The 22,595-nt window shown below is 35.5% G+C and overlaps 10 protein-coding genes across 10 annotated transcripts; all 10 read left to right on the forward strand.

Moving 5' to 3' along the window:
• Nucleotides 1-220: 220 nt before the first annotated feature.
• LOC129788109 (L-dopachrome tautomerase yellow-f2-like) lies at nt 221-2,124 on the forward strand. The gene is made up of 2 exons (XM_055824124.1): nt 221-410; nt 726-2,124. The coding sequence occupies exons 1-2, from the start codon at nt 290-292 to the stop codon at nt 2,042-2,044; spliced, it is 1,440 nt and encodes a 479-aa protein (XP_055680099.1). The 5' UTR covers nt 221-289; the 3' UTR covers nt 2,045-2,124.
• A 649-nt stretch (nt 2,125-2,773) lies between these two features.
• Nucleotides 2,774-4,422, forward strand: LOC129788107 (L-dopachrome tautomerase yellow-f2-like). The gene is made up of 2 exons (XM_055824121.1): nt 2,774-2,956; nt 3,029-4,422. Exons 1-2 carry the CDS (start codon nt 2,830-2,832, stop codon nt 4,354-4,356), a joined length of 1,455 nt encoding a protein of 484 aa, XP_055680096.1. The 5' UTR covers nt 2,774-2,829; the 3' UTR covers nt 4,357-4,422.
• Nucleotides 4,423-5,900: 1,478 nt separating this feature from the next.
• Nucleotides 5,901-7,574, forward strand: LOC129788105 (L-dopachrome tautomerase yellow-f2-like). The gene is made up of 2 exons (XM_055824119.1): nt 5,901-6,075; nt 6,152-7,574. Exons 1-2 carry the CDS (start codon nt 5,952-5,954, stop codon nt 7,495-7,497), a joined length of 1,470 nt encoding a protein of 489 aa, XP_055680094.1. The 5' UTR covers nt 5,901-5,951; the 3' UTR covers nt 7,498-7,574.
• A 388-nt stretch (nt 7,575-7,962) lies between these two features.
• On the forward strand, nt 7,963-9,708 carry LOC129788108 (L-dopachrome tautomerase yellow-f2-like). Its single transcript, XM_055824123.1, has 2 exons — nt 7,963-8,270; nt 8,333-9,708. The coding sequence occupies exons 1-2, from the start codon at nt 8,120-8,122 to the stop codon at nt 9,661-9,663; spliced, it is 1,482 nt and encodes a 493-aa protein (XP_055680098.1). The 5' UTR covers nt 7,963-8,119; the 3' UTR covers nt 9,664-9,708.
• Nucleotides 9,709-10,397: 689 nt separating this feature from the next.
• Nucleotides 10,398-11,758, forward strand: LOC129788126 (L-dopachrome tautomerase yellow-f2-like). The gene has a single exon (XM_055824147.1). The coding sequence runs from the start codon at nt 10,398-10,400 to the stop codon at nt 11,601-11,603; it is 1,206 nt and encodes a 401-aa protein (XP_055680122.1). The 3' UTR covers nt 11,604-11,758.
• A 558-nt stretch (nt 11,759-12,316) lies between these two features.
• LOC129788104 (L-dopachrome tautomerase yellow-f2-like) lies at nt 12,317-14,002 on the forward strand. The gene is made up of 2 exons (XM_055824118.1): nt 12,317-12,497; nt 12,584-14,002. The coding sequence occupies exons 1-2, from the start codon at nt 12,374-12,376 to the stop codon at nt 13,927-13,929; spliced, it is 1,470 nt and encodes a 489-aa protein (XP_055680093.1). The 5' UTR covers nt 12,317-12,373; the 3' UTR covers nt 13,930-14,002.
• A 717-nt stretch (nt 14,003-14,719) lies between these two features.
• LOC129795884 (L-dopachrome tautomerase yellow-f2-like) lies at nt 14,720-16,012 on the forward strand. The gene is made up of 3 exons (XM_055837450.1): nt 14,720-14,735; nt 14,820-15,466; nt 15,668-16,012. Exons 1-3 carry the CDS (start codon nt 14,720-14,722, stop codon nt 16,010-16,012), a joined length of 1,008 nt encoding a protein of 335 aa, XP_055693425.1.
• A 652-nt stretch (nt 16,013-16,664) lies between these two features.
• LOC129788116 (L-dopachrome tautomerase yellow-f-like) lies at nt 16,665-18,810 on the forward strand. Its single transcript, XM_055824132.1, has 2 exons — nt 16,665-16,806; nt 16,877-18,810. The coding sequence occupies exons 1-2, from the start codon at nt 16,692-16,694 to the stop codon at nt 18,172-18,174; spliced, it is 1,413 nt and encodes a 470-aa protein (XP_055680107.1). The 5' UTR covers nt 16,665-16,691; the 3' UTR covers nt 18,175-18,810.
• On the forward strand, nt 18,603-20,357 carry LOC129788106 (L-dopachrome tautomerase yellow-f2-like). Its single transcript, XM_055824120.1, has 2 exons — nt 18,603-18,768; nt 18,841-20,357. The coding sequence occupies exons 1-2, from the start codon at nt 18,642-18,644 to the stop codon at nt 20,172-20,174; spliced, it is 1,461 nt and encodes a 486-aa protein (XP_055680095.1). The 5' UTR covers nt 18,603-18,641; the 3' UTR covers nt 20,175-20,357.
• A 196-nt stretch (nt 20,358-20,553) lies between these two features.
• Nucleotides 20,554-22,293, forward strand: LOC129788103 (L-dopachrome tautomerase yellow-f2-like). The gene is made up of 2 exons (XM_055824117.1): nt 20,554-20,729; nt 20,796-22,293. Exons 1-2 carry the CDS (start codon nt 20,588-20,590, stop codon nt 22,130-22,132), a joined length of 1,479 nt encoding a protein of 492 aa, XP_055680092.1. The 5' UTR covers nt 20,554-20,587; the 3' UTR covers nt 22,133-22,293.
• The last annotated feature ends 302 nt before the right edge of the window (nt 22,294-22,595 follow it).

The following is a 22,595-nucleotide window of genomic DNA, read 5'->3' on the forward strand; positions in this document are numbered from 1 at the left end:
TCAAATTGGACGATTTGCAAAAAATTACAATAAATTGGTATGCAATGGAGGAGGAATTTGAGATCATCCTTGGTTCATAATAACTTATTAGCTTTAATCTTTCGGCGGAGAATCTTCCTGGGTGCTGAGCACTATCAAAAGATATTTTATGATCCTGCAGAACAGGAACTTACACCGTGAGGCTAAAAGTATAAAAGATGAGCGTTCTCCGGCAGCAGGTGGCAGTTCGTTTTGCTTGTCGAACTGAAGAGGCAAAATTTTGTGCAAGAAATTAAATAATTCAGTGAAAATGAAGATTTTCATTCTTGGAGTGATTTTGGCGCTGCAATTCATTGCAGGATCCTCAAACAGCAACGTTCAGGAAGTGTTCAAGTGGAAGAAAGTGGATTTGGAGCATGTTTCACTCTTAGGTGAATACAAAGTGGAATTAAATTTATATTTAAGTTAATTTAAAATTAATTAAATCATGGATATTGTGGAATAAAAGAAAAGTGAATTTTAGAGCAAAATAAACTTTGGATTATTTGAGAAGCATTAATAGATCCAAAAATTTATTGATTTTAAGTGAAAGAATTATGATTATTGAGTTTTAAATAAAGTTTATATTTATCAAAAAGATTAAAGAAGTTTTTTTTATAACTTTGCAAGCTGATTTTTTTTAATTTAAATTCTTTAAGCTCATATTTCCGTTAAAAAGACAATATTTAAAAAGTTTTCCTTTGCAGAGAACACCTACGTTGGTCCCTACAAATATCGCATTGCTGAGAATGAGAATATCATCAGTATGGGCTATCATCCAGCCAGTGGGTTGATGATTGTGGCCTTTCTGAGAAGAAGGCCCGGAGTTCCAACAACCCTGGGAGCTTTCTGCGCAAGTGAATACAATTTCGGATCAAGCCCAAGAATCTGGCGGTTCCCCAACTACCACGTTAACGATCTCAGGGCAACTGATTTCACATTCCTCACCGATAGTGAAGGCAGGAAACAACTAAACCCACTCAATACTTGGGAGAATTCCTACTACAATCATATTCAGAGAATTCAACCATATCAGAATACTTTCTACAACAATGTAGCAGGATTTGGCTCAGGGTTCCCCATTGAGATCCAGAGAATTGTATCCGTTTTCCACATAACAGTTGATGAAAAATGCAACCGTGTATTCTTTGTGGATAATGGACAAGTTACCTACAATGAAAATTCAACGTACGTTGTCCAGAGACCAGCTCTTGTTGTTGTTGGGCTCCCAACAAATGGTTGCCACATTAGGAACTTCCCAATTCTTCGTCGTGTTGAAATCCCTGATAGAATCACGTCAAAGGGTGCTGATGGTTTCATGTATACGACAATAGATTATCAACCAAGTGGATCATGCGATGATCTCTTCTTGTACATCACGAATCCCTTCCACAACTACCTCACAGTCTATGATTACAAGAACAACGACTTCTGGTCATTTGAACATGAAACCTTCAATCCAATTGCTGCTGAATCCCACTATGTCTTCGACAAAACTCTCAACTATCAATTCAATATGGGGATTTTCTCAGTTGCTCTTGGATATCCAGATGAAAATGGAGATAGGACAGCCTACTACACCCCTCTTGCAGGCGTAGGCCAGTACGCTGTGTCAACCAAAATACTCAAAGATAAGAGCAAATCCGAAAATTACGACAACAGCCTTGATTTCAAGATCATTGGCTACCGTGGATGTGATCATCAGTCTCTGAAGACAGCTATTGACTACACGTACGGTGTAATGTTTTACTCTGAAATACAGTCGAACCAAGTTCGTTGCTGGAACATCAGTAAACCCCTCAATCCGGACAACATTGGCGTTGTCTACCAATCTGAGGACTTTACATTCGGTTCACAGCTCTTCATTGACTCCCTTGGCTATCTCTGGTTCCACTCATCTCAAGTCCCAGTCGTTGCAAAGACTGATCAACCTCTGGATCTTGATCATGTCAACTCCAGGATTTACCGCATTAGAGTAGCAGATGCAATTCGTGGAACCGTCTGTGCAGATGGAGAGCGCGTTTAATGAAGAAGATCATTTTGAGCACCAATGATAAAGCTTTTTTCTTGTAAGATTTTGAAAATAAAAATGAAATTTTAAAATGTCTCGAGGCTTTTCTTTAAAATATCTCACGTAGACCACACTAGGCTTGTAAAGATCACACAGACTATTTAAATATTCAAATTTTCGTCTTCAATGACTGTTAAATCAACACCTGATTTTTTTTCGCTCAAATAAAATATGGAAATACAATTTAGTTGTCGGATTTGTTGATTTTGCTGACTTAAGAATAGTTTCTGACTAAGAAGTATCCCGTACCAGTTTTGGAATAAATTTGTAAGAGAGGGGTCAATGCAAGATGGTCACAAATTGAAATTTATCGTGACGTTTATCGTTTGAAGCTTTTCAGCAGCAGACTTTAGGAAAGGTCAGGCAAAATTTGCCAGACAAAACATAAAATTGGAAATTTATTAACGAAAAAAAATCGTCTTATTCTTTACTTTCGCTTTTAAATTCATTAACTTCACAAGCAAGAAAAAAATGAGAAGAAGAGCTGCATAAGATGCCTAAAGAATCAGGCTTCAATGCAAGGAGAAAAAATCACCAATCTTAATTATTATGAAATCAATAATGTAGTCAGTTCATTAGCCATTCGATTATCTCTAGAATCGACAGACATATTTTACACAATCCTGTAGAACAGGAATTATGGTCTGAAAAGTCAGTATAAAAGATGATGCCGGATTTGAAGACAAAACATTTTGTTTTGTGTCTTCCGAAAGAAATCATCAACTGTTTAAAGTTTTAAGATGAATATCGTCTTATTGGGAGTTAGTATCTTTCTCCTCTTTCAAGCAATCTCGGGATCTTCAAACAACTACGTTGAGGAAGTTTTCAAGTGGAAGAAAGTGGAGTTTGAATATTCAACAGATTTAGGTAAAAAAAAAGTTTTTATTTTAGTTTTCAATTTATAAAAGTTAAAATAATTTTATTATGTATCGTTGATAGATAACACCTATGTTGGCCCATACAGGTATCATATTCCTGAGAATGAGAATATAGTTAGTATGGGCTATCATCCAGCAAGTGGATTGATAGTTGTGTCTTTCCTGAGAACTCGTCCTGGAATTCCAACAACTTTGGGAGCTTTCTGTGCAAGTGAATACGCTTTTGGATCGAGCCCTGTTATATGGAGATTCCCCAACCCCTACGTCAATGAGCTACGTTCGTCTGATTTTGAATATTACATAGACAACGAAGGAAGGAAGCATTTTAATCCACTGTTGAAGTATCGTAAGAATCAGTGGGAAGACACACTTCATAGTAAATACGAGAAGGATTTCTACAACGGATCCCAAGTTCCATTGAAACTTGAGGATGAGTACTCATCCGAAATTCAGAGAATCGTTTCCGTCTTTCAGCTCACAATGGATGAAAAATGCAACCGTCTTTTCTTCGTTGACAACGGACGTATTACCTACAATAAAAGCATAACTTATGCTATTCAGAAACCAGCTTTGGTGGTTGTAGGCCTTCCTATAACTGCATGCCATATTAGAAATTTCCCAATCGTTCGTCGCGTTGAATTCCCAGATAAAATCGCTGACAAAGGACCAGACGGTTATACATTTGTTACTTTGGATTACCAATCAAGCGACTCTTGTGATGGTCTCTACCTCTATATTCCAAACATTTTCTATAACTTCATCACAGTTTATGACTACAAAAAGAATGAATTCTGGACATTTGATCATGAAACATTTAATCCTGTTTTAGCTGAATCCTTTTTCATTTTTGATAAAACTTTAAAGTACGAAGCTCCTTTGGGAATACTAAATATTGCTCTTGGTTATCCAGACGAGAATGGGGATAAGCTAGCTTACTATACGAAAGTTTCTGGAACCGCGCAATACGCAGTATCTACGAAAGTTCTCAAAGACAAGAGTAAATCTGATGTAAATTACAATTCTAAAGATTTTAAGATTAAGGGATACCTTGGATGCAATCATCAAACCTTAAAAACTGTCATCGACTACACATACGGCGTGATGTTCTACTCTGAATTTCAATCTAATCAAATCCGCTGCTGGAATATGAGCAAACCCCTCAATCCTGACAATATTGGTGTGGTTTATGAATCAGATGATCTGAAAATTGGATCACAGCTTTTCATTGACTCTCTGGGATATCTCTGGTTCCACTCAAGCTATCTTTCTCTTGTTTACTTCTCTGATTTACCTTTGAATTTAGATGAATTTACAACCAAAATGTTCCGTATGAAGGTATCTGATGTACTTAAAGGAACAATTTGCTACGATGAGCGATATATTTTGTGAATTTAACATCTTAAAGAATTTTGTGAATAAAATCGAGAATAAAAAATAAAATAAAATGTGAAAAAATATTTCTTTTATTTTTTTAAATCACTATCATTTCCTTGAATTTTTTTGAGTAAAGGGATAATCTTGTAAAGATAAAATATTAAACACAAAAAACTCAGTCATTGCGTAAAAATCTTTAGATATAAACATAAGATCACTAACAGGAGAGTTTCATAGCACAGTCTTTATCAAAAACATTTTTAAAAAAAAATGTGAATGCTTGGAAATTCAACCAAGAACTTTTTGAAGAATCTTTAAATATAAAACTAAAAGAACGTTATGCACAAGGTTCAGTGTAAGTCCCCCGCATGTAACCAAAATTGGCTTTTAAATTATTGTAGGGGATCATTAAAGATTCAAAATAAGCGTGGTCATTTCCCGGAAAAGCGCTGGGAAACCTACGAATTTTCCGGTTTTTGGTGTAACCTATATTGATTTATTTCTCAATTTCTATCAATTGTAGAATATTGCGATTGGTGTCAAATGAAAGCTATATCAATGCTTAATATTATATATTAAAACCATTTTCCAAAATGCACAAGAAGGTGAAAATTCGGAAAGATTTTCCGAACACGCATTTTTCTTTCGCCTCCCATTTCCACAATATTGCATGGGACCACCTGGAACATCCCTCATTTTGTAGCTTTTTTAATCCCCTTTCATTTGGTATAGCACTTGCTGGGGAAATCTGCTGGGAAAACTGTTTTTTTTTTTTAGTGATTTTCAATGTTGGAAAAACTCACTATTCGAAGGCTGCAATGTTATACAATGTCATAACATTGTATAACATTGTATTGCATTGTTAAATCGGCTAAGTCGGTGTGAGCTCCGGTATAACATTGCAGCCTTCGAATAGTGAGTTTTTCCAACATTGAAAATCACTAAAAAAAAAAAAAAACAGTTTTCCCAGCAGAAAATAGGTTACACCAAAAACCGGAAAATTCGTAGGTTTCCCAGCGCTTTTCCGGGAAATGACCACGCTTATTTTGAATCTTTAATGATCCCCTACAATAATTTAAAAGCCAATTTTGGTTACATGCGGGGGACTTACACTATGCCTCGTGCATAACATTCTTTAAACGAATTTATTAAATAAAAAAAACGTTCTGTACTCTGGAATAAAATCATCTCATTTACATTGACGGAGGCTGTTATATGAGGCATCACTTTAAGAAATCTCTAGTAATGTCTTTTATAAGAAAAATCGAAAAATAAGAATTTATCATGACAGTTATTTTATAACAAAAAGATTTTTGAATTTTCATTCAGAAAGGTCAGGGGGAAAAGCAAATACAAGACGAAAAAAATATAAACGATTTGTTAATGGAAAAATTTGCAAAAATTCACAATAACTCGTATTTAGAGAAAATCATTAGCTGGATCATTAGTGCCGGAACGCTTATAGAGCCAAAGATATACTTTATGATCCTACAGAACAGGAATAATAGGTCTGGAGGGGTTCAATATGTATAAAAGAAGATCCTCACGCAGGCGACGAAGTATTTCACTTCAATCTCTCAAAGTGAACAAATCGTATTGTAGAAATTAAGATGAAGATCATCTTGGTGGGATTTTGTGTATTTATCCTGCAGTTTACCGCAGGAAATTCAAATAGCTTCGTTGAGGAAGTTTTCAAGTGGAAGAAAGTGGATTATGAGAATTTTTCAGGAACAGGTGAATTCAAGAAAATATTTTACTAAAGAGTTTAGTTTTGAATATAAAAGTTTTTTTTTTGTATATGAATTTTTAGAAAATTCTTTCGTTGGACCATATAAATATTCCATCCCTGAGAATGAGCATATGCTAAGTATGGGCTATCATCCAGCCAGTGGACTTATGATTGTGACCTTCCTGAGAACACGTCCAGGTGTACCGATAACATTGGGAGCTTTCTGTGCTAATGAATATTCCCTGCAATCTAGCCCAAAAATATGGAAGTTCCCCAACCCTTACGTGAACGATCTGAAAGCTGCAGATTTTGAATATTTCACCGATATTGAGGGCAGAACTCACACAAATCCTGTCTCTAAAAATCCCTACAATCAATGGGAGAATTCCTTCTACAACAGATTCCAGAAGAATCAATTTTATCCTTTCGGACAATTCCCATTCCAAAGGGACGTCGTCGGGTTTGGCAATGAAAGGCCAGTGAATATCCAGAGAATTGTTTCAGTTTTCCACATCACCGTTGATGAGAGGTGCAACCGCGTTTTCTTTGTGGATAACGGGCAATTGACCTACAATCGAAATGAAACTTATGCTATTCAGAAACCAGCATTGGTTGTTGTAGGACTTCCTGCAAATGGCTGCCACATCAGGAACTTCCCAGTCCTTCGTCGAGTTGAATTCCCCGATCATGTCATTGCCAAAGGATCTGACGGATTTGTACATATAACTCTGGACTACCAACCTGGAGATTCCTGTGACGATCTCTATCTCTACATTGCTAATATTTTCTATAACTACCTCACTGTTTATGATTACAAACAAAATGATTTTTGGACCTTTGAACATGAAACTTTCCTACCAATTACTGCAGAATCCTTCTTCGTGTTCGATAAGATATTCAACTATCAATTGAACATGGGTATTGCATCTGTGGCTCTTGGATATCCAGATGATAATGGCGATAAGACAGCTTTTTACAATACTGTAGCTGGGACAGGACAATATGCTGTTTCTACGAAAGTTCTCAGGGATAAGAGCAAATCAGACGTGTACTACAATCCTAATGATTTTGAGATTATGGGCTACCGGGGATGCAATCGTCAGATTGTTAAATCAGTTGTGGATTACACGACAGGCGTTATGTTCTACTCTGAGCTTCAATCAAATCAAATTCGTTGCTGGAACATAAGTAAACCCCTCAATCCCGACAATATTGGGGTAGTCTATGATTCAGAGGACTACAAATCTGGTGTGCAGATATTTGTCGACTCTTTGGGATACCTCTGGTTCCATACAACCTACGTTCCATTTGTCTACAGCTCAGATACTCCATTGAATCTCAATGAAGTCACATACAAAATATACCGTGTTAAGGTCTTAGACGCCATTCGGGGTACAATCTGTGGCGAAGGACTTCAAATTGAATAAATAATTTGATGAAAATATTTTTAAAAAAAAAACTATGTGAGAATAAAAGAGTTTTTGAAATAATTTGAGAAGCAAAACTTTTGTGTTTTACGCGGAAGGAATTTTTAAAAAAGTTCTATACAAGTTGTCCTAAGAATTTTTTTATAGAAATATTAGATTGTTAAAAAGAAATATTTCTTTAAATCTAAGCTATTTTCTATACTTTTTGAACACACCAATATGAATAAATTTCGACTTTTAAACTAGTTTTTTACAAGAGATACTCTGAAATAAATCAACTCAATGAAAAAAGAAACAAAATGCTTCACTTTTCTTTAAATTTCTAATTTGTTAAAATTATAATTAATTCGTAGAAGAAAAATTTGCAAAAATTCACAATAAAACTGTCTCTTTTCCACAAAATTTACTTGCAACTGCATATTTAGATATTCTTTTAGCAAAACTTGTCTTCAGAAAAAAAAAGAAGAATAACTAAAAGACGAGACATGGGATATTTAGGAGCTCTTTCAAGATAATATTTTAACTCTAAATACCATCCTGCAAAACAGGAATATATGTCTCAGAAATTCAGTATAAAAGGAGATCCTCACTTCGAAGAGGCAGTATTTGTGCTTTTTTTGTTATGGAAAGTTCTAGTGGAGAGTGTTCTAAATTTAAAATGAAGATTATTCTATTTGGATTAATTCTTCAAACCATATACGGATTACCAAATAGCCATGTTCAAGAAGTTTTCAAGTGGAATGTTATGGAATATGAGGATTTTCCATTAACTGGTGAATTAAAAATAAAAATATTAAATTAAATTTTGCTAAGAAAAGTGTTGAATCGTTTCTAGATGACTCCTATGTGGGCCCCTACAAATATTACATCCCGGAAAATGTGCAAATGCTCAGTATGGGCTATCATCCAGCCAGTGGGTTGATGATTATGTCCTTTCTGAGAACACGTCCTGGAGTACCTGCAGCTTTGGGAGCTTTCTGTGTCACTGATTACCCTCAAGGATCAAGTCCAAAAATTTGGAAGTTCCCCAATGCTCATGTAAATGATCTGAAAGCAGCTGATTTTGCGTACTTTACTGATCCACTAGGCAATACGCATTCCAATCCTGTCTCCAACTATCCCTACAAACAATGGGAGAATTCCTTTCACAATAGATTCCAAAAGAATCAATTTTATCCTTTCGGACAATTCCCATTCCAAAGGGATGTTTCAGTATTTGGCAATGACAAACAAATCCAGAGAATTGTTTCAGTTTTCCACATCACCGTTGATGAGAGGTGCAACCGCGTTTTCTTCGTGGATAATGGACAATTGACCTACAACCGCAACAGAACCTATGTTATCCAGAAACCAGCCTTGGTTGTTGTAGGACTTCCTGCAAATGGATGTCAACTTAGGAATTTCCCAATTGAACGTAGAGTTGAACTTCCCGATCATATAATTGCAAAAGGATCAGATGGATTTGAACACATAACAATTGACTACCAACCAGGAGACTTCTGCGATGATCTCTATCTCTACATTACAAATATCCTCTATAACTACCTCACTGTTTATGATTACAAACGAAATGATTTCTGGACCTTTGAACATGAAACCTTCCTGCCAATTGCTGCTGAATCCTTCTTCGTATTCGATAAGACATTCAACTATCAATTAAATCTTGGACTTGCATCCGTTTCCTTAGGGTACCCAGATGTGGTTGGTGATAAACCAGCTTATTACACTAATTTAGCCGGTACAGGACAGTACGTGGTATCCACTAAAGTCCTCAAGGATAAGAGTAAAGCGGACTTTTACTACAATCCGAATGATTTTGCCATTGCTGGCTATAGAGGATGCAACCATCAAGCAATTAAAACAGTCATTGACTACACCACCGGAGTTATGTTCTTCTCTGAGGTTCAATCAAATCAAATTCGTTGCTGGAATATGAGCAAACCCCTCAATCCGGACTACATTGGGGTAGTTTATGAATCTGAAGACTACAAATATGGAACACAGATGTTTGTGGACTCCCTGGGCTATCTGTGGTTCCAATCAACCCACATACCAATTGTCTACAGCACTGATTTGCCTCTGAATCTCCATGAAGTAACTCAAAAAATATTCCATGTTCCAGTGTCTTATGCTATTCGTGGCACCATTTGTGGTGAAGGGTTGTAAATTGTATGAACTTCTGCATTATAAATAATATTCTTTAATCACAAATATTCGGAATTTTTATTATTTTGTTCTTTACCCACAATTTTGCCCCTTTTCCCATTGTAAAAAGAAGTTCTATTTTAAGAATGAGAATTAATGGAAAATTCCCCATAAGATTTTATTTTATTTTAAGAATAAAAAAATAATAGTGCAAAAAACTCTGAAATTCAACAATAAAATATAATTGACAAAAAATTACATTAAACCATCACAAAGGCGGAAAATGTCGCAAGATATATAACACGAGAATATAGTAAATTAGAACTTTTTATTAACTTTATTTTAATTTATGAATATCACATGTTTGATTGCAATACAAGAAAAACTTTATGAGATGTTCAGTATAAAAGATCAGAAACTTCTTTTCAATCTTCTAGTTTATTTAGATCTTTTCTAGAATTAATAGTGAAAATATGAGGATTAAATTTTTTTATTTTTATATTTTTATGATTAAAATATTTTCTGGCAAAGTGTTGGGGTATTCAGATCAAAATTCAGATGGTTCCGTTGAGGAAGTGTTTCAGTGGAAGAAAATAGAATATGATCATTTTCTAGTGTCAGGTGAAGAGAAGATCGTAAAATAAAAAAAAAATTCTTGAGCTTTTTCCAACACAGAATGATTGTTAATTCTTTTAGGAAACACCTATGTTGGACCGTACAAATACTCAATCCCTGAGAATGAGCATATAATTGGAATGGACTATCATCCAGCCAGTGGGTTGATGATTGTGACTTTCCTACGAGTACGACCAGGTGTACCGATAACATTGGGAGCTTTCTGCACAACGGACTACCCTACTGCAGGATCCAGCCCTAAAATTTGGAGATTCCCTAATCCCTTTGCGAATGAACTACGATCGTCTGATTTTGAATTTATAACCGACAAAGATGGATTGAAAAAGTTAAATCCTCTGTTAAAACCCGATGAACAGTGGGATGACTCCGTGATCTTTCCAGATGAAGTTGAAAGGATAATTTCAGTGTATCAAGTCACAATTGACGAGAAGTGCAATCGTGTGTATTTTGTGGATAATGGACAGGTGACCTACAACCTCAATACAACCTACGTTATGCAGAAGCCAGCTCTTGTGGTTGTAGAACTTCCCACAGATGGATGTAGTGCGAGAAATTTTCCCATAATTCGTCGTGCTGAATTTCCAGATGGAATTGCAGCAAAAGGATCTGATGGATTTTCCCACATTGCCCTGGATCATCAGCCTGGAGATTCATGTGATGACCTCTTCCTCTACATTCCAAATATCTTCCATAAATATCTCACTGTTTATGATTACAAAGAAAATGAATTTTGGACAATTGAGCATGAGACATTTCAACCAGTTATAGCTGAATCTAATTTTATTTTTGATGAAACTTTAGCCTATGACCTGGCATTGGGACCCTTATCAATTGCTCTAGGACATGCAGATGAAAATGGCGAAAAAACTGTCTATTATGCATCTATTGCAAGCACAGGACTCTACGCGGTGTCCACGAAAGTTCTCAGAGATAAAAGTAAATCGAATGAAATTCAACATTCCGAGGATTTTAGAATTATTGGCTACCGCGGGTGTGATCATCAGATTCTGAAGACAATCATTGACGACACACATGGCGTGATGTTCTTCTCTGAAGTTCAATCCAATCAAATTCGTTGCTGGAATATGAGTAAACCCCTCAATTCGGACAACATTGGGGTAGTTTATGAATCCAAAGACCTTAAGTTTGGCTTGCAAATGTTCATTGATTCCCTGGGCTACCTCTGGTTCCACTCAACTAGACTTCCACTGATCTACAAAACTGATTTACCCCTAAATCTCGATGAAGTTAATTCAAGAATTTTCCGTGTTAAAGTTACTGATGCAATTCGTGGAACAATTTGTGTGAATGAGCAAGAAGTTTAATAAAGAAAAACTTTTAAATCCCACACAAAAACGTTAAAATGGAACATCTTCTACCTGAGCCAAAAAAAGCTCCTCCTATACCTGGTTTTATTAAGAATGAAATCAAAGCTAAAAAAAAAGGCAGGTCAACGTTAGAAGCATCGAAAGTTGCAAGATTTATAACGACATTTATAAGTTATCAGCAGACGCAAGAAGATTTTCATGAAAGAAAAAAAAGGTCACAAAGAACGAGAAAAAGAATCCGGTTCAAGCAAAAAAATAAGAGCAATAAAATTGATTTTTTTTTCACTAATAAATAAATCACTTTCGCTTTTTGAATTCACCGGGCCCTGCATATATCTACCTATATAGGCAAACAAAAAATCTACATATGGGTGCGATCTTGACTACATAGGCGCTTGGCAATTTATTTAAATTTCCTCATGAAAACCCATAAGATGTGACATAATGACCCGCTAATATACAGAGAGGATTAAGAAAAGAAGAACTCGCTTTATGGAAAAATTTGCAAAATTCAACAATAAATTTATGTTGAAAAAAAATAATAAAATGAAGACGGGTAATGTCATCCATCGGGAAATCAATTAAGTAGAATATTTAGCACCAAATTTGTTCGTGAGGGGGTCCGTAATCGATACAAATATTTTATGATCTCGCAGAACAGGAATTCCTTATACAGAAATCAGTATAAAATATCATCCTCGCCACGGAGAGGAAGCATTTTGCTCGAATCTGTTCAAAGAAGTGTTTAAAAAAAAGTGCCAGAGAAGATGAAGATCATCTTGTTGGGATTCTGTGTGTTCATCCTGCAGTTTATCTCAGGAAATGCAAATGCCTTCGTTGAGGAAGTTTTCAAGTGGAAGAAAGTGGAATATGATCATTTCCCTGTGTCAGGTGCTACCCCCATAGAAAACTTCTCTGTATGTCCTTAAGTTTTGTTTCTTCTAATACTGTGCTGTGCTATTTAATTTTTTTTTTAGAAAATACGTATGTTGGCCCATACAAGTATTCTATTCCTGAGAATGAGAATATCGTCAGTATGGGATATCATCCAGCCAGTGGGCTGATGATTGTGGCTTTTTTGAGAAGGAGACCTGGAGTTCCAACAACTTTGGGAGCTTTCTGCGCAAGTGAATACTCCCATGGATCAAGTCCAAGGATCTGGCGATTCCCCAACTATCACGTTAACGAATTCAGAGCTACTGACTTTGAATACTTCACTGATATTTATGGAAGGAAGCAGTGGAATCCTCTTAACAAGTATGCCTACAATCAATTCAACAGTGCATTCAATACTGGTTACAATAACTACCAATGGAACCTCCAACCGTATCGCTTTAAGAAGGATGTTTCACACATTACCACAGGACTCCCCCTTGAAGTTCAGAGAATCGTCGCTGTCTATCACATCACAATTGATGAGAGATGCAACCGCGTATTCTTTGTGGACAATGGACAGGTGACCTACAACCACAACACAACCTACATTATCCAAAAGCCAGCACTTGTGGTTGTTGGGCTCCCAACAAATGGTTGCCACCTCAGGAACTTTCCGACACTTCGTCGTGTTGAAATCCCAGACAGAATCACAGCCAGAGGAGCTGATGGATTCATGCACGTTACCCTGGATTACCAACCAGGAGATTCATGCGATGATCTCTTCCTCTACATCACAAACACCTTCCACAACTACCTGACTGTTTATGATTACAAAAAGAATGATTTCTGGTCATTTGAACATGAAACCTTCAATCCAATTGCTGCTGAATCTCACTTCGTATTCGACAAGAGCTTCACTTACCAACTGAACATGGGAATTCTTTCCGTTGCTCTTGGTTATCCAGATCAGTATGGCGATAGAGTTGCCTACTATACACCTGTTGCAGGTATAGCCCAGTACGCTGTGTCTACTAAAGTGCTCAAGGATAAGAGCAAATCTGACTTTTACTACACTCCAAGTGATTTTGCAATTATGGGCTATCGTGGATGCAACCACCAATCCCTGAAGACAGTCATCGACTACACATACGGCGTAATGTTCTACTCTGAAACCCAGTCAAACCAAATCCGTTGCTGGAACATCAGTCAACCCCTCAATCCGGACAACATTGGGGTTGTCTACGAGTCTGAGGAGCTCACATTCGGTGCCCAAATGTTCATTGATTCTCTGGGATTCCTTTGGTTCCACTCAACGCAAATTCCAGTTGTCTACAGCTCAGATGTGCCCCTCAACCTGGATCAGGTGAACACTAAATTATTCAGAGTACGCGTATCTGATGCTATTCGTGGAACTGTCTGTGCTAATGGGCATCAGTATATCTTTTGAGCATGATTTTTTATTGAAAATTCTCTGAATAAAGAAACGAGCAATAAAACGAGATATAATTTTTTTTCTTAAATTTGTGTTTTAATTTTTTAAAACGTTAACGTCATAGTACTTGCATTAAAGCGATTAAAGCAATGTAGTTAAAAGCAATTTAATGGATTGAGGAAGAACTAAATGATACCTTTTAAAAAAATATATTCAGGAAAAAACATAATGCACATTAAAAAAAATAAGGGAAGACGGGGAAAATGGTTTGAAAAATGTGTACCTCTATTTTTTTTAATATTTCAGTCGAACTGTTTGAAAAGGATACAAGTTAATCAAAGAGAAAATTAAAAATATTATATTTTTTTTAACTTAATATTTGATTCTGAATAATTTTATTGTCTTTAAAATAACTATTGGTAGCTCATAAACGAAGTGGATACAAGTTGCCCCTTTTTCTCCTATGCAATTTTTCTTATTAATTAATACGTCTAAATTATATTCTTGCTTTTAATTTCTTATTAATGAAAACGTCTAAATTATGTTTTTGCTTTTAAACTCCTTCTACCTTTATTACCTTATTATTTTTTATCACGAAACAAGAAAGGTGCAAAAAAGTCACTATTCTGTATATAAAGGCGATTCCTACAATTCAGAACATTTATTTTATTGTGATTTTCCCAACTAAGGTGAACAAGAATGAAGATATTTTTGAGATTTATTCTGTGCTTTTGTGTTATTTCTGAAGTTTTTCTAAAATCTTTGTCTTTTGTTGAAGAAGTTTTCAACTGGAATACTGTAGAGTATGATAGTCTACCTAAGTCAGGTAAAAATTAGGGTTTCCTTTTAAAACATTTATCCTAAAGATTTTTTTTTAATTTTAAATTAAAATTTAATCCTTTCAGATAATTCATATGTGGGTCCCTATAAATACAATGATGCCGAAAATACAATAATTGTGAGTTCAGGATACCATCCTGCGAGTGAATTAATGATTGTTACCTTTCTGAGAGTAAGGCCAGGTGTACCCTTAGCCGTAGGAGCATTCTGTATGAAGGATAACACACCAGGATCAATTGCCAAAATTTGGGGCTTTCCTAATACGGAATCCAACACCTTGAGAGCTTCGGATTTTGATTTTGAGAATGAAGAAGATACTGAAGACATTCAGAGAATAATCTCCGTCTATCACATTACAATCGATGAGAAATGCAATAGAGTTTTCTTCGTGGACACAGGTATGCTGAACTACAAGGACAATGAGAGCTTTGATATACAAAAGTCGGCTCTTTGGGTTCTTGGACTCCCTGAAAATGGATGCGAGACTCGGAATTTCCCACTTATTCGTCGAATTGAAATGCCAGAGGGTATTACGAAAAAAGGAAAAGATGGATTTATGCATGTTGTTCTTGACTACCAAACTAGTGGTGAATGTGATGATCTCTTTCTCTACATCACAAATACTTTCTTCAGCTATTTGGTGGTTTATGACTACAAGAATGATGAATTCTGGACAATTAATCATGAAGCATTCCAACCAAATGAAAATGAAGCAAATTTCATTTTTGAAGAGAAATTTAACTACGAAATGTCAATGGGTATAATATCTGTGGCCTTAGAGAAAGCAAATGAGAATGGGCATCGAATTGCTCACTTTACACCTCTTACAGGGATAGATCAATATTCAATTTCAACGGAAATCCTTAAAAACAAGAAAATATTCTCAGAAAATATTGAATTAATTAATTTCAAGCTTGTTGGGAATCGCGGAGCAAATCATCAATCCCTAAAAACCATCATTGATGAAAAATCAGGCATTATGTTCTACGCTGAAGTCCAATCTAATCAAATTCGTTGTTGGAACATCCACAAACTCCTAAATCCCGACAATATTGAGGTAATTTATGAAGCTGAAGAAGAATTTGATTTTGTTGCTCAAATGTTTATCGACTCAAAAGGATTTCTCTGGTTCGAATCAACCAAAATTCCGATTGTCTATGCCTCAGACCTACCCCTCGATCTAACTCATAGCAATAATAAAATATTTCGTGTGAATATCAATGATGCCATTAAAGGTACAATCTGTGAAAATAATTAATTTGAAGAGGTTTTTTGGGAGCCGCAATAATTTCATATTTTTTTAATAAAAAGTATCTGGAATAATTTTTTTTTGGTCTTTTATCCTTTTTTTGACGAATTTTCTTTTATTTTATGATGAAACGACTGTAAAGATTTCTTAAAACTTTTTATAAATAGCAATAAACATAAAATCATTTAAGTAAAAAAGTTCTTAATAAAAAATAAATAAAAAACACTGCGACAATATATTTAGCACGAAACAGTGACTTTATATAATACGTAATTTTGATAATTTTGACTTCAAGCTGTTAAGAACAAGAATTATATATATTTAAAATTCAGTATAAAAGTAGAAGTCATCAATACTATTTTTCAGGATCAGTATAGAAAATTCAATGAAAAAATCAGGAGCATTGAAAATTAATTTAAAAAAATAATAGAGACGAAAAAGAACGTAGCCTATACAAATTAAGTCTTTTTCAGACTACACCCACCTATCTTATGCCGAATACATAACTAAACTACTGAAATGGATACAGCTGCAAAACCCCTCGTAAATTCTTATGTGTTTCTTATCTTAAAACATGCACAAGTTTTTCTTTTATATAAAATCCACTCCACCCTATCTTCTGTATAAAAGAAAGAGAATGAGAAGAATTTCTTTCAGTAGAACGTCAACCACGAGAAAAAACTTAAAAATGAATTTGATTCTCTTCTTAATAGTTGTGTGCTTTAGCACGGGATATTCTATTGAATATGTTGAAGAACTTTACAAATGGAAAATTATTCAGTACGAAAATCCACCACAATCAGGTTACTTTTTAACAAAAAAAATGTTAGAAAATATCCCCAATTAATTGAAAAGTGTTGTTAAACTTTTTAGAAAATTCTTCAATAGGACCGTACCCGTACTATGTGCCAGAATTCAATAGTATTGTACAAATGGGATATCATCCTCAGAGTGGACTCATGATTGTTACAGTGCCACGAATGCGACCAGGTGTGCCAATAACTTTGGGAGCCTTCTGTGTGCAAGGCAATCCGGTTGGATCAAGCCCTAAAATTTGGGGATTTCCCAACTATGAAGTGAATACGTTGGAAGCATCAGACTACCAGAGCTCCCCCTCTGCAAGGAAATGGTGGATGAATGAAACATCCTACGAGAGACGCTACAATGCTTACTACAGACCACTATGGCAGAATTTCAATCAATACACTAAACCAAATTTAAGGATAATTTCAACGTACACTGTTAACATTGATGAAAAGTGCAATAGAGCCTTCACCCTTGACTGGGGTTACTTGGTTTTTCCAGAAATTGGAACATTTATGATTCAAAAGCCCGCAATTCTTGTCTTTGATGTCCCCCTAGATGGTTGTAAGACGCGCAATTTCAAGCTAATCCGTCGAATTGAATTACCAGACTTTATAATAAACGACGGAACTATTGGATTCATGTATATGACCCTTGACCAGCAGCAATCTAGCAATTGCGATGATCTCTTCATCTACATGGGAGATATGTTTGCCCACATTCTCGCAGTGTATGACTACAAAAAGGACGAATTTTGGGCCTTTCGCAATCAACCATCTTTTCTCCCCGAGAAAGCTGAATCAAATTTAGTCGATGATGATTTTAAATTTTACCTAGAAATGGGAATAGTTCATCTAGCCCTAAGCTATCCAGATAAATACGGAGATAGCTTAGCGTACTACTTGTCTTGCTCAAGTGCTGCTTTTTACTCTGTACCCACAAAAGTCCTAAAAGACAAAAAGAACGTCTACAGGAAGCACATTGGTGATGAATTTCAGTGGGTTGGCTACCGCGGGTGCCATAGTCAAACATCCGCAATGGCCGTTGACTACACGTATGGTGTAGTATTTTTTGCAGAACCAAATTCAAGTAGAATTCGATGCTGGAACATGCGGAAACCCTTCAAACAGGACAATATGGGGGTTGTTTATCAATCTCCAACACCAATGTACGTAATGATAGTTTTTGTGGATTCTCAAGGATACCTTTGGTTCAATAAAACACGCATTGGATTAATATTCATGTCTGGACTCCCTCTGAATATCCATAAAGTTCATTCAGCCTTCTATAGGGTTAAAGTTTCAGAGGCAATTAAAGGAACAATTTGTGAGAATAATTATTTTCCCAGAAACTATTGGCTGCATTAAATCCTTAATTAATCAATAAAGAGAAATAAGTTTTATGTGAAAAATAGATGAAATACATTTTATTTCAATCCACGTGAAAGTAATAAAATTAATCAGGTGCGAAAAATTCTTTTCTGCACCTTTTACTCGAAGAGATTTTTTTCTTAGCCTGCAGAATAAAGTGGAACCGTTTTTGAAGACACACAAAATATTCATTAATCTCTTCTCGTCTTGATTTAACACACATTAAACCAGGTGGAAAAATATAGTTTTTATTCTTTTATGCGAATGAAGAGATGTTAAAAAGAATGAAATTGGAAGGGAAGCGAATAAATTATAAGCAGTCAACGAAGAGAATCTCATTGGATTAATAAAGAAAATCCCAATATTTGGATTAGAAATTGAGTGAGGTATAAAAGCCAAGATCAAGAGCACGTTAAATCAGTCTTAATCACACCGTCTACAAAGTTAGAAAGGTTTTCAGAGGAATGAAAATGAATAAATTAATTTTTCAAGCAATATGTTGCATAGTATTTGGATTAAGTGCTGTGTATGTCCAAGCTGAGATTGCCTTTAAATGGAATAAAATTGAGTTTGAAAGTTTACCTCAATCGCGTAAGAAAATGTGAAGAAGATCTTTAAATAAAAATTAAAGGTGATTTAAGTGTGTTTTAATGTATCTTTCAGCGGATACTCTGGTAGGTCCAGATCGATACTACATCCCTGAGAATATTGACATAGTTGGGTTGGGACTCCATTCTGCTAGTGGATTAATGTTTGCCGTATTAGCTCGCATTAGGCCAGGAGTTCCAGCAACAATAGCTGCTTTCTGTTTGAGTGAGCATAAAATAGGGTCAAGTCCTAAATTATGGGCTTTTCCAAATTTTGTAATTCAAACCTTGAGAACTTCGGATTTCTACGGTCAGAGCTTTAGAAGCAACGCTAGAAGATTTACCAAGAAACCCATTTACAATCAAGGGATAAACTTCTACGATTGGAACTCTCAATACGGAGGAAACTACCCAAGTCATCACTATCTGTATCAGAAGCCAATTTATTCCGATCCTTCAACTCTCTATTCACAAGCAACTGCAAGAGATTTCAGAATAATTTCAACGTACCAAGTTGTAGTGGATGAAAAATGTAATAGAGCCTTCTTCCTAGACACAGGCATGGTACTCTATGCAAATGTTTCATCAATTATACAAAATCCAGCTCTTGTGGTCTATGACCTCCCTGTGGATGGATGTGAAACGCGAAACTTCCGCCTAATTCGTAGAATTGAATTTCCGGATAAACTCGCGAAAATGGGTCCATTTTCCTACTACTACATGACCCTTGATTTCCAATCAAATCAATGCGATGATTTATTCATCTATATTGGGAACTTCTTTGAATACTTCCTCGTAGTTTTGGATTACAAAAAGAATGAATTTTGGTACTTTAATGACAATCCAACATTCAGGGCTGTTACAGCTGAATCTCACTTTATCTACGATAAAACTTTGAATTTTGTAATGGAATCGGGAATTTATTCTGTCTTCCTTGACTACCCGGACAAGAGTGGAGATCGGACAGCTTACTACGTAGACGGAGGGAGTACAGTACAGTATGCAGTTTCTACGAAAGTACTCAAGAATAAGAAAAAATCCCCTCAAAATTACAATAAAAATGATTTCAAACTAATCGGACATCGTGGGTGTAACACCCAGACAGCAGCTACAGTTGTAGACTACACGTATGGGGTAGTTTTTTACGCTGAACTCCAATCAAAGAGAATTACTTGCTGGAATATGCGCAAACCCCTCAATCCCGATAATATTGGGGTTGTTTTTGAGAGTGAAAAATTGAGTTTTCCCTTCTCAATTATTATTGATTCAAGTGGATACCTCTGGTTCAATTCTGGAAATCTTGTCTACCTCTACTTCACTACGAAAGGAATTGATATTAATAAAACGAATATGTACTACTTTAGGATTAAAGTTAGTGATGCAATTAGGGGTACTGTTTGTGAGTATTAAGGACATAATCAGGGGGTATATATTTAATTTAGCATTAATATAATTTAAAGAAAATACTCATTTTGTTCATTTTTTGGGGAGTTCTAAATTAAATCTGGATTAGATTAATGAATTTTTGCTAAAATCTCAAACATGTAAAGATACAAAACCGTTTTATAATAAATAAAACATTCTTAAACTACATTCACAGACAATCTTTTAATCTTCACCGTCTCATGGAAAACTAATTGAATTTTAACCATCTCAAAAAGTAGAATACATAGCGAAAAGTCAATAAAACTTTAAAGAACTTTTAGATGCAAATCAGTCAAACAAAGCTCCAAATTCATTCAAAATTGAGGTATAAAAGAAGAACTCATCAGCTTATAAAATCAGTTGAGTGTGCAGCCAATGTGAGACATCAGGAAGTTAATATGAAAAGAGTATTCTTTCATTTAATTTTGTGTTTGATAACAATTGGATATAAATCATGTAGTTATGCAGGATACATGAAAGAGCAAGTTGAGGTTGCTTTTAAGTGGAATAGAGTTGAATTTGTAAGTTTACCTCAACCAGGTAAGTCTAGAAATAAATTATTTAAATAAAATTCGTAACTAAAATATTTTTTATCGGGATTTTTAGCTGATTCCTGGGTTGGTCCCTACAGATATTTTATCCCGGAAAATAATGATATTGTTGGGTTAGGATATCATCCAGCTAGTGGATTAATGGTCGTTACATTAGAACGTCTAAGACTAGGTGTTCCAGCGACAATAGCAGCCTTTTGTGTGAAGGAGTACAGATTTGGATCAAATCCTAAATTCTGGGCTTTTCCAAACTTTGAAATTCAAGCCATGAGAGCATCAGATTTTACCAGTCAAAGTAGAGGATTGTCCAAGAAATCATTCAATCAAGGAAAGAATATATACAATTGGAACTCATACTACGAAGGAATCTACAACGGAAGTTATCATAATCTATATCAGAAACCAATTAATAATTACAAACCAACCTATCTAGAACCAGCAATACTTGCCCAAGATCCCTCTTCAAATGATTTTCGAATTATTTCAGTTTATGAGGTGATGATGGATGAAAAGTGCAACAGAGCTTTCTTTCTAGACGCCGGCATGGTACAGTATGATAATGTTTCAACAATTATTCAAAAGCCTGCAATTCTAGTCTATGATCTCCCCTACAATGGCTGCCAAACAAGGAACTTCCAACTAATTCGTCGTGTTGAATTTCCCGATGATTTAGCAACAATGAGTCCTTACTCCAACTTCCATATGACCCTTGATTTTCAATCAAACCAATGCGATGATCTCTACATCTACGTTGCTAACTTTTTCGGGCATTTAATCGTAGTTTATGATTACAAAAGAAATGACTTTTGGTACTTTACGGGTCATCCGTCTTTTCAACCAGTTGCGTCAGAATCCTACATTGTCTACGATGAGACTTTGGATTTCCTTCTACCCGTAGGAATTTACACCATAGCTCTGGGATATCGGGACAAGAATGGAGATCGTCCAGCTTACTATGTAGCAGGAGCAAGTACAGCCCAATACGTAGTGTCTACCAAAATCCTCAAGGATAAGAGGAAGTCTCCTACAAACTACAATGCAAATGTTTTTAAAATTAAGGGCTACCGTGGATGCTTCAGTCAAGCTTCAAAAATGGCCGTAGACTACACCTATGGGGTTGTTTTCTACGCAGAACTCCAATCTAGGCGGATTAGCTGTTGGAATGTGAATAAACCCCTCAATCCGGACAATATTGGGGTGATTTATGAGTCAGACGAACCATTCTTCCCCCTTGCAATGTTCATTGACTCTCACGGGTATCTCTGGTTTAGTTCCGGGCGGGTAGTTTACCTCTTCTTCACATCCTGGCCCATTGATTTAAATGAGAATAATTTTAATTTTTACCGCATAAAAGTTTCAGATGCAATTAAGGGGACTATTTGTGAAGAATGAGGATCGAAATGGAAAAAATTCTATATTTTCTTTTTAAGAAAAGAATTTTCTTGTCTCAATTCTCTTCTCAACATCTTCAGAAATAAATGAAAATTGTTGAAAAAAAAGGTGAAAGAAAGAGGACGAATACAGAGAATTCAATAAAATATTTTAAAACAGAAGCTGCGGGTGTTTTTGCGAATTTGGTCATGAAATTCTTGAGGCAAAATTCATTCAAATGTGATCAATTTATTCACTTCTTCAGGTGTTTCAATTTACGGGGGAGTGGTCTATATATATATCGTATGGCACTAGTACGGCACTAATAAATAAACACGAAATCACAATTCTACAATTGCACGTCCAGGTTTTGGAGCCACAAAATAGAGTCTCCTGTCAGGTTATTTAAAATATGAATTCCTTCATCAAACTTCCGATTAGGGCATTCATCCAGGATGTGTTGAATAGTTTGAGAAGGACAACC

This window comes from Lutzomyia longipalpis, chromosome 1, assembly GCF_024334085.1.
Source record: "Lutzomyia longipalpis isolate SR_M1_2022 chromosome 1, ASM2433408v1".
NCBI lineage: Eukaryota > Metazoa > Arthropoda > Insecta > Diptera > Psychodidae > Lutzomyia > Lutzomyia longipalpis.